The sequence below is a fragment of the Anarhichas minor genome, unplaced genomic scaffold (assembly GCF_050575085.1).
Source record: "Anarhichas minor isolate MPS153535 unplaced genomic scaffold, ASM5057508v1 ptg000043l, whole genome shotgun sequence".
Taxonomy (NCBI): domain Eukaryota; kingdom Metazoa; phylum Chordata; class Actinopteri; order Perciformes; family Anarhichadidae; genus Anarhichas; species Anarhichas minor.
The window spans coordinates 5,835,908-5,846,531 of NW_027466489.1; the positions used below are offsets into that span (position 1 = coordinate 5,835,908).

General features: G+C 41.3%; 2 protein-coding genes across 3 annotated transcripts in view; one reads left to right on the top strand and one right to left on the bottom strand.

Annotated features, from left to right (window-relative positions):
- syn2b (synapsin IIb) overlaps positions 1-10,624 on the bottom strand; it is a 65,359-nt gene that overhangs the window by 11,937 nt on the left and 42,798 nt on the right. The gene's annotated exons all lie outside the window — the stretch shown is intronic.
- On the top strand, positions 1,362-9,990 carry LOC142970539 (metalloproteinase inhibitor 4-like). Its single transcript, XM_076110841.1, has 5 exons — positions 1,362-1,500; positions 8,276-8,373; positions 8,800-8,914; positions 9,368-9,492; positions 9,835-9,990. Exons 1-5 carry the CDS (start codon positions 1,362-1,364, stop codon positions 9,988-9,990), a joined length of 633 nt encoding a protein of 210 aa, XP_075966956.1.

Consider the following 10,624-nt stretch of genomic DNA (forward strand, 5'->3'; position numbering starts at 1 on the left):
AAGCATCAGCATGAATGTGGACTTGTGATTATGAACACTTGATGAAAGCAAGTCAACTGTAATTTTCGTTTTTGTTTTGCTTAGAACACGTCCTGATGGAAATATCTGTCTCTTTAACTACTAAGTGCTCCACTATGTTGACCGGTTAGTTGCTAACTTTGCATGTCTGCTATTCGGTGCTGTGCAGGTTGTGTACTGTTTTCAGTAAACCCTCCTTAACACAATTCTTAGTTTTCATAGAATCACAATTCTATGAGAGTGAACCAGAACAGAAAAGTAGATGGCCAAAAAAACAAAACAATGAGGTGAAAGTTGCTGAAACGCTGCGTGGAGCTGAAGGGAGCTGCAGAGTCGGGTGATAATTGTGAGTTTGTCTCCACGAGCAACACCTTTCATTTTACAAGTTGTTGTGTGAACAATTAACATAAAAATATTAATTAGTGCAGCTTTAAAGAATATCACACAAAATGACCAAGACCGATGCTACCAGCAGGGCACATATTGACACAGTAAAGCAAATAAGAAGTTCAAGCAAGGAAACGGATGCGGATATCTGCATATCTGAACATTAAGATTCTAAACTTTAATACAGCGCGACACTTCGCCTCTTGTTTGGTACAGATTCACAAATTAACAAGCATTCCCAATGTTAGAGCTGCATTTTCTCATACAAATGTGTTTCTTTGGGTTTTTACTGCTGCGATCATTTTTATGATTATCGTTTGCTTTTATGGATAAGATGCTGCACTGATGGTCGCACGAGCTGCACCGGAAAAGATGAACACTAGTCTAATTTATAAATGCTTCACAAACCCGTTCGACAATACTTCATTAATCCATCATCATTTTCATGACTAACCCACGACAGCCAATGGGAGAAGAGGGAGGACATCAAAAGAGGGTGCAAGAGGCGAGGATGGTAGCTTTTTTTTCCTGCGTTTGAGGAGGCTGTCCCTAAATTGTTGAGTACATAAGAGGCTCCCTGTGTGCGACCCTCTCAGCATTCAAGACCAGAGTGTGAGGGGATCCAACTATTGTAAGTTTCTCTGTGTGTTGTCTACAGAGAGGGAGAGAGGGTGACAGAGAGAGGGAGAGAGAGACAGAGAGCAGTGGCAGCCTTCCCTTCAACCCAAGCAATTTTCTCCAGCTCAAATTCAGAGGTGTACTTTGAACTTTAAACATTTTTATCCACAGCTGCCTTTCAGCTCATCTCACTACATTGACTCTACTGTCTTATCCTCCCCCACCCCCCCCTCCCCGTTGCTGCCCGATTTACTTTTCCCGTGGAACCTAACAGGATCAGAAGAGGTTTGCCGAGCGTTCATCGAGTGGCGGAGCGGTCAGAGGCAGCCAGAGTCATCATGACCATGTCCCAGGAGCGGAGTGCGTGTCTGGGGCTCTGGGTGCTCCTTTTGCTCGGTGCAGGCATGGAGGAAGTCGTGGAGGGATGTAGCTGCCACCCAGCACACCCACAGCAGCTATTCTGCAGCGCTGAGATCGGTGAGTTAATAACTGCAGACCCATTTAGCGTCTGTTCACTGAGATAAGAGTTATATAAGAATATATAAAAGCTCCTCCGTTTAATTAACTAAAAAGTGAGTGTGTGGTTTTAAAATGCAAGGAATGACTCTCCTTCATAACTGACTGATTGATGATTTGGCTTTTTGATCGTCTTGATTGGATTTTCACAACAATTCAAATCCACATTTAAAACCTCCTGCGACAAGGACTAATCAATAGGGCCTCTGAGCTTTTTGTGGTATTTAATGGAAAGAAATGTTGATTTATCATTTAGGCTTTTTCCAATGATATTCATGGAAACGATCAGTTTGATGCAGACAATATTGACAGTCTAAGGTGTTAAAGCACTATATAGAATAGCTGGTCTTTCTTTTTTCTTTTATACCACGATGAATACACTTCCAGCCCTGTTGTTATTTGACAACAGGGCAGCCAGGTGTCTGTTTTTTTGTTGTTAAATAATTGAGTCTTCCTTCTTTCTATTGCATAAAAACAAACCCTAAAAAAAACAGCGAGCGCCAAGTGGTCCTGGCCTACTTTCTGTCTGTCTGTCCGTTGGGTTGTCTGCATGTCTCCCTGTCTGACGCCCCCCATCATCCTTCTTGTCCAAGCAGAGGCCAAAACCAACACTCTGCTCTGACTTTGAGTACTTGGCTCGAGACTGTGGAAAGCTGGAGTATGTGCTTCTGTCAAAGGTTACACACCAGCAGAGGAGAGAGGCAGAGAGAAAGAGAAAGTAGACAAAGAAATTGCTTCACGGTATTTTAGTCTGGTTTTTCTAATTGGTCTGTTTCTCCCTTCAGGTTTCGAGTGGGTCAGCTCCTTTCAAAGTAAAATGTGCCTCAAAATAATATTCAGTCTGAAATGGAGCTGAGACCTGTTTCAAAACCGCCAAAACGCCAAATTAGATCTGGGTTATGAGATCACATTGAGGGTATTTGGGGCAGAGTTTTACGTATGAAGTGTGTCATTAAAGAGTGAGATGGAGGTCCCATACGATTATTCTGTTTTCTCCATCTGAACAATTTGAGGTTTTCAGACAGGCCTGATATTGACATAGTCCCGATGAGTTAGAACAGACAACGACTCTCCAGTCAGATGCTGGTATAGCACTGGGTCCAGTTTTATAATATTTTGGTCTTTTGCTCTATTTTCTGTCATTGGTCACATAAGAACTGTTACGTGCCGTGTTGCTCAGTCTCTCTTTCCCCGGGTAAATAACACCGTTACTCCCCGCATCCCTTAGATGCCACAACGGGGAACGTTACAAGAACCCTAAAACAAGACACAAAAGCAGGGCATGCATGTTATTCTCATGTAAATCGTGAGGCTAAGATTCAAAAACAAAGCTATTGAAATGAACATGTTGCAAATATTGCAGCTCATCAGCAAATGATACATGTTGAACCACTTTGTCTCTGTTTCTGCCTGCACATGGGAGAGGTTTGCCCTCAGGGCATTCTGCCAGAACTATCCTTAGTTTAAGGCAACAAACCATGGTATAACATTAACCCTTTCTGGCAGAAAGTCCTGGAGGTAAACTTCTTCCATGTGCTCCACTGGAGCCAAACAAAATGGATTCCAATGGAACGTTTTCTAATCCCCTCCCCCAATTGTCCAATTAGAGCTTAGCAACTGTATCTAGTTACAGTACGTCTGTTGATTTTGGATTTCTCCACATGTTACAGCGGTGTGAAATGGAATGTTGCGATACTAAGTATCCTGTGAGTGTGGAGGGTTGTGTCTTTGTATTATATCCTTTCAAAACCAAAGACACAAGAGCAAAAGTGCGAAGAGTGGATCAAACTGTGTGCTTCTGTTCTAAAGTGAGCTGCAAACATTAGCATGTTGGGATAACTAACTTACCAGCATTGCTTCAAAAGCTGAGCGGCATATCACGAACTGTTACTAGAGTTAAGTCTTCCACCATTATTATTGTAAACTGCAGGAGCGGAAAGCTTGACAGGCATAGCAGCAGTAACTATAAGGGGCGGGACTTCACAAATGTTCAATTAACCACAGGTTCTTTTGTAATTGGATCCCATTTCCTCGGGGTACGCTCAGGTCTGTGTTCAGTTTTGAATGCATGAGTCCACCTCTGAATGGATACAAGAGTCATTGGTCTCTTTCATGTAGGATGCAACTTTTTGGAGCCATGAATACCAAATAAGGAAAATCCCTCTCTCACACTAAGTGTGTCAAAGAAAACTTTTCATTTGGTGGCATCTGTTGTTACTCTGTCCTGGTTGTTTTCTAAGCATAGGGTGGTGGTGGCCTTTAGTTGACCTGACAGTGCTGTCAGAGTAGATGAGACCTTTGAATAAAGCTGTACATCTAAGTAATATCCCATCTGGATAAACCTTGGACGATTCCCTGGCCCTGTTTGTGTATTTGAGATTGTGTGCACGAGTGTGTGTGTGTGTGTGTGTGTTAGTTGGACGGAGGCCAAGCCATGCCAACACAGCCTACTCCATCTCTCTCTCTTTCTTTCCCTCTCTCTCCCCACTTCATTTCCATGTCTATAGGCTTGGTCTAATGGTCTGCATACTAACAATATCAGTGTGAAAGCCCACTGACAGTCCAGCTTTGTGAGCATGACAAGGGTGCCGATTCATCAGGGAGGGGGGAAGTTACTTACTACATCAGTTCTCATGGTACAAGCTTGCAATATTTCTCTTTGGTTATGTAGCTGTGAGGAAGATGCACGGCCACTTTCACTCTGCAGGCGTGCCTGTCCTTGTTCCTGTTCATAACACAGCTGCAGCAACTGAATTGAGAGGGTAACCTAGCCTGGACAGTTCAAAGATGTCTCGGTGGGGGGGGGGTAAACATTTCAGAGAATCTGGGCCAAGAGAATCATTTTAGGAAGAGGCAACAAACTTGGAATAAAATGAGTTTTCTTGTTCAGTTATTACATTTAAATTCCACAGTAAATGCCATTTAAATATATCACTGCCCAAAAAATAATAAGTCTGGAAGGTGCTACTACTATCTGCTGTAATGGAAAAACGACTGTACTATTCTTGGTTAATTAGCTATAGCAACTTCTGTCCTCTTCCGTGTTGCAGTGATACACAGCCAATGCTCAGACTGCCAACTATTTGATCCTTACACAGAGCACGGGTATGCCGTGGTGTATTACTTACCATTAATAGACGACATAGACCCATTATTCTGCTCTGAAGATTTAAATGGGTCGGCTAATTTGCCAACGCACTTCATCTACTTTCAGATATGTTTCTTCTTGCCAAAGGAAGTGCAGATCAAAGAGCTGAACTGAACCAAGAGGGAAATAATATGATAGTCATCATTGGTACAGAGTATTTATGTGTAGTGAGCATGACAGCCTTATTCAGCGGTGTAATCGTAGTTGAGGAGAGGGTTATGCTGATGACATTGGCCTGTAAAAACAACACTTGCTGCATTTTTTTGAATTATCAATGGTGGAAGTATTCAGATACCCTTAAACTTAAACTGAAAGTAAAAATACTTCTTTACAAGTACATTTAAACTGATAAATCTGCTGGGCTGGTAAATAAGCAAGTATTAGGGTCTGGTTATAATCATACAGAACTAGTTCTTGTGATGTGTTGTTGAAGCCCAGCTTACTTTCTAACTTGCACACAGCTGGCCAATCACCATGTGAAGTGAGAGTGAATGGATTCGGGAAGTTACAGAAAGCTCGAACACAGCCCCCACTAATCCGTTGTCGAAAAGATGCAGGGGGAGGGGGTTCCGAAAATATGTGACAATTCCAACAAGAGTTCTTAGAGAGTAATCTGGCAGCTTTGGCCTATCACAGATCGTATTGGTCTATTTGTCTATAAGTAACAGGGAAGTGAAGAAAAAATGCTTAAGATGTGTTTGTGGTATAAACAATGTCTCCATTACAGACTTTGTCCACCAGAGACAAAGTTTGTTAGCTGTAAAATGTCCTGCTTAGTACATTTCTTGGTCACAGTTGTTTATGTATATATATATATATATATACACACACAAGCACCTATGGATTATACTTATGTATTACCTTTTAATCAAACTGAGCTCTAATTCGTTGCATGCCGTTATTAGGTCAATGCGTGCAGGTGTGTTCACAGGCAGGTGTGTCCTTGTGAGGTCAGACCTTGTTAAGTGTATTCTTAGGTATTATAGAGCATCTATGCACTTACTAGATTTGACATCTACTTGTTTCTGACATGCAACAAGTCTAAATCAGTTATGCAACATAAGATTGAAGCATAACAAAGTTATATGAGCTAGCGTTTTGTGCTCTCTGACATTCTCTATAAAGTAACAACCTTGGACCAGCTGCTCTCTGTGGGCGCTGCAGCGCACTCTGATTAAACAACCTCACACAAGTTCCCATTAACTTCCTGTCTGTACATTTGTTTGTCTGCCTGCCTTTCTATCTGCTAGCCTGTTCTTTTTCTCCTGAACCAATTTCACATGTGATGAGGCGAAAAGCACAAACAAAGGCGGTGGTTTGCGTAGCTGTGTAAGGAGGGGTGCTGGGTCACACTTTGTCTCTCTCTATTATACTGTAGCTTTTGTCTTTCTTTCATGTTATACCAAGGTCACTAGCTTCACTTATCCGTCTCTCCCCTTCTCTTTTTCCATCTCATTCTGGTTCATCTACAGGGAACCTTTTTCTTTCTTTTAGAGAGAATAATGTGGAATAGTAATTATATAGCCACATACTTATATAGGTAATGGGCATTACAGGCAACTTATTGCATGATTGTCATTGATTGCCAGGTCAAACTAAAGATATTTAAGTACATCATATCTATGTTGTTGATCATACACATAATCAACAGTATAATCAATCGTCTTTGCTAAGCCTTACTTACTGTTGGTACACCTGTCAAGCTTCTCACACTACACATAATGCTGTTTACAATGATAATAGTGGGTAGTCAAATCAGCTATCGGTCTGACGATGGATAAGCCTCTGGAGGACAGGGGCTATGTTTCTGGGGTTCTGGTGTAGCGAGCCGATATCTGGGCCAAGACTTCCTTTTTCCAGTGTGCTGCTCATTGTCTACAATCCGATTAGAAATTTGAGGTACCAGACTGGAGTTGGAGTCGACAGATGACGTGTACGACCGGATTGTTTTAACAAGTAACCACTTTACGAGCAAAATTTAAACCAATAAAAACCTTAATTATTTTCAGACGATATCCGGTGGGTTGCCAGATTACTTTTTGGCCGATGCCTTCCGCCTCTTTTGCTCTCAACACAGACTGTTTACCTGCGTTCAACCAAAGCCTGCATGTGATTGGTTATTACTAGACGGACTACAAACCAAAACCAAAACGCTTCAGATGCCAAAATCTTGTCCCGTTGCCTACAGATTCTTCATATGTACGCATAACTTGTTTATAGATAGACAAAAGTAGGCTTACCTTTTCTAGTCCGACGTCTTTTTAATGTTTCTAATGTACTCCTTAAAAATTAGAAAATTGAATTGAATACTACAGACATGACATTGTGTGTTCTTCTTATATTTCAGTGTAGGGCTATACTGTTAGGTACTCAGCGAATTATTCTTTCATCTTCATATTTACAAACAGTGTGTTTCAATTCTAAAGTTACATGAGAAAAGGTGTTCAGCTTGAGGACTAACCAACGTAAGTTCAAACTGCTGGAGTGTTACCTTCCTGAAATACAGAACAGAGCTGCGAATGTTATCCTCCATAGTAGCTTCCAGGTCTCATTGTGGACGTGCAGTCGTGAACGGAGCTGAACATAAGTACATACGTCGTGGAGATAACCCCTAACTCAGTTTGAAGTATGACGTTGACTACTACTACTATGCATTGTTATGCATTATGATGTTAGTTAATAGTTAATGCAGCTGTTTGCCATGTTCAAACTGTGTGGGACTTTTTGATAACCTGGGAGAAAGCTATAATAGTCAACTTAATTATGTCTGATTGATGGAGCTACTGCAGTGTTATTAGTTTAAAGGAAATGTTTGACAGTGAAATTAATTTGGCAGTTAACATAATGAGTCATGCAGATGTCTAAAACTGCAGCTCTTATGGGTTTGATGGTTCTGCAGCAATGAAGTCGGTTTGACTGTTTGAACTGCATGTTGTGGTCTTTGAGAGTAACACGTGCAACATTAATAACATTTAAAGTGTAATGAGTGTTTTGTCTCTAACTAAGAGGTTGTAAAATCTTTACTGCACCTTCCTGTTGAGAAGCACAGACCAATTATCCTGCTATCTTACCCTTCTACTTGATTTACAGTACGGGATGAAATAACTTTAACTCACCTCTGTGCCAGACATGGTTTGGTCTGAGTAAAAGTGTGTGTGGTATATACTGTATACATAAATGTGTGTTTGTGAGCGTGTGTGTGGAGTCGGCTAATGAGAGTGTGCAAGCAGAAAGCTACTTGATATTCCATGTGGGTTTTGATTTCCCTCCCAGAGGAGAAGACGGACACATCCTGTATCACTACTGAGAGGGACTGCTACACTGTCTGTGAGGAGAGAAAGACGAGTGACAAGCAAAATGACAGAAAAGGAGGGAGGAGGGGGGTTAGAAAGAAAAAGGAATCCCGGCAATTTGTCCATCTAATAACTAGAGTGAAGGAAAAACGTATATGTAGAAATATGCAGAATTCAGGATGTTTTCCATTGTCTCTGGCATGTAAATCACATACTTATCTTGCCTCCTGCATGTATTTGGCATTTCAATTCATCTAAATCCTCCTGTATCTCTGTTATTTCCCTTTCCTGACAGTGATCAGGGCAAAGATCTCCGGAGAGAAGATTGTGTCGCTTAGCAACAGCTCCTCACCTTACATGAAGATGATCCAATATGAGATCAAAATGATCAAGGTGAGACCTCTGAATACAGCAGTAACAGCTGCTGTCGGTGCAGACATTCATCATTTGTTGTTGTCTGTGCTGCTGCGAGTAGCTGTGTAATTAATGTGGTTACTGGCTACATCCGTCTTCCACGAAAAGTAAACAAATTCTGATTGGACTATTGTTGACAACATTCAAACAAACAGAAACAGTCGAATTCAATCTCAATCTCCACTCGACCGTATGGTGTTACTAACGAACACTGAGCAGTTAGTGTCTGCCCAGTATCCAAACTGTGGTCATTCTTTATTTACAGCCAGTGTCATTTCTACATTGTGGAGTTGAATTCACATCTGTTTGATTACTGAGGAATTAAGAACCACTATGCTATATTTATATAGTGCATTCATTTATATTAGGCCAGTCTTATACCTTCCCCTTTTCCTCTGTGTCCAGATGTTCAAAGGTTTTGACAAGGCCAAGGACATCCAGTACGTGTACACTCCCGTCTTCTCCTCACTGTGTGGAGTCAAACTGGACTCCAACAATAAAGCAGGGTACTTGCTCTCAGGTACAGTAACGTTTGTATATTGCACTTTTAGGTGGAAAAAGCAACAGAAAGTTCAACATTTTGGGAAATACGTGTATTCACTTGCTATTCTGCCAAGAGTTGCATGAGAAGATTAACATGATTTTAATGTCTGTACGGTAAATGTGAGGCTACAGTCTTAGCCTCAAGCTTAGCTTAGCATAAAGACCAAGGCTAGCTTTTCCCGCTTTGTCAAAAGTTTTGCAAAGCTCAGATAACCGTACGGATATGAGAGTGGTATCCATCTTCTAATGTAACTCTTGGCAAGACGGCAACTGTATGTGTATTTCTGAAAGTGTCTTTTAAAAAGCAAGCGTTGTAAACATTGTAAAATGTCCATATATATACGGTAGACTTTTTAATACAGCAACACAACTTAACTTGCTGTGTGCTAGATGACATTTTCAATGGCAGTGTTGTGATGTCACTAAACAGGAAGTATGTGGAGCGATGGGAGAATTTCTATTGGCCAATGCGACCTAGTAGAGTCCTGGGACAACTTATCACTGTCACAGAAGAAGAATCTCAACTACAGATACCAGATGGGCTGTGAATGCAGAGTGAGTAAAGACTGCTTGTTCTCCATTCATACATATTCATCCTTGTCCCACTCATCCATCTGTCTTAGAGACGCCTCAAGAAACAAAGCAACCGATAGCAACAAGGTCACTTTTCTCATCTCTTACTCTGCCTCAAACTTTCTTTCCATTTCAGTACAAAACACTCTCAAGTGTGTTGTGCGCTCTCTTTCCGATAAACAGTTGTTCATAGCATCATGTTTCTACAGAGACGCTTCAGGTTCCTTACAAATACCACCAAAACACAAGTCACAGGGAAGGCCAACTTCAGGAACAAACACTGAGATGAGTGAACGTATGACTCAAAAACTCTTGTATCCACAGATCAACACCTGTTACACAGTCCCATGTGCGTCTACAGGAGAAAACGAGTGCTTGTGGACTGACTGGTTGCTGGATAACAGCCTAAATGGGGAGCAGGCTCGGCAGTACGCCTGTATCCGCCGTTCTGACACAAGCTGTAGCTGGTACCGGGGGTGACCGCCACCTGAGAAAGACTTCCTGGACATGGCTGACCCATGACTTGTAACTAATTTTACTCCATTTCACTCCTGCAAAATCCTGAGAAACACTTCCTGCTTTGGCTTATGTAGCTCAAATGGCACGCAAAGTAGCAATTGATTTCATTGAAAAAGTGGCTGAATTTGACAGTTGAGGAAGTTTAACCCAACGCTGAGCTTCTGTTAGCAGAATTCACTTGGTTGCTACAGCAATGCTAAATCTTTTTAAACTGCAGGGGCTTTCAACATTCCTCTGACTCATTTTCTCGCTCTCACACATTCCACTTCACTTGCTGTTTTCCACTGAGATAGAATAGCAGCAGACCATCCAATGTAAATTATTCACCCCAGGGTGAATTCTTTTCTTCATTTCTGATGACCGGATGGTAAATGCAAAACCTTGACAAATACTGAAGACCTCATATTTGTTCATGCATAACTCACAAAAGGTTATGTAACCATTTGGGTTATGCATTTACTGAAAGTATAAGGAAGTTGGACATTTACTGTAAAACAATATGAGGAAAATAGTAGAAAAAAGCTGCCAACTTCTGCCACAGTGCTGCAATGCAAAGTCTACTTTTCACACTGTAAACAAATCTGTGCTACTAAAT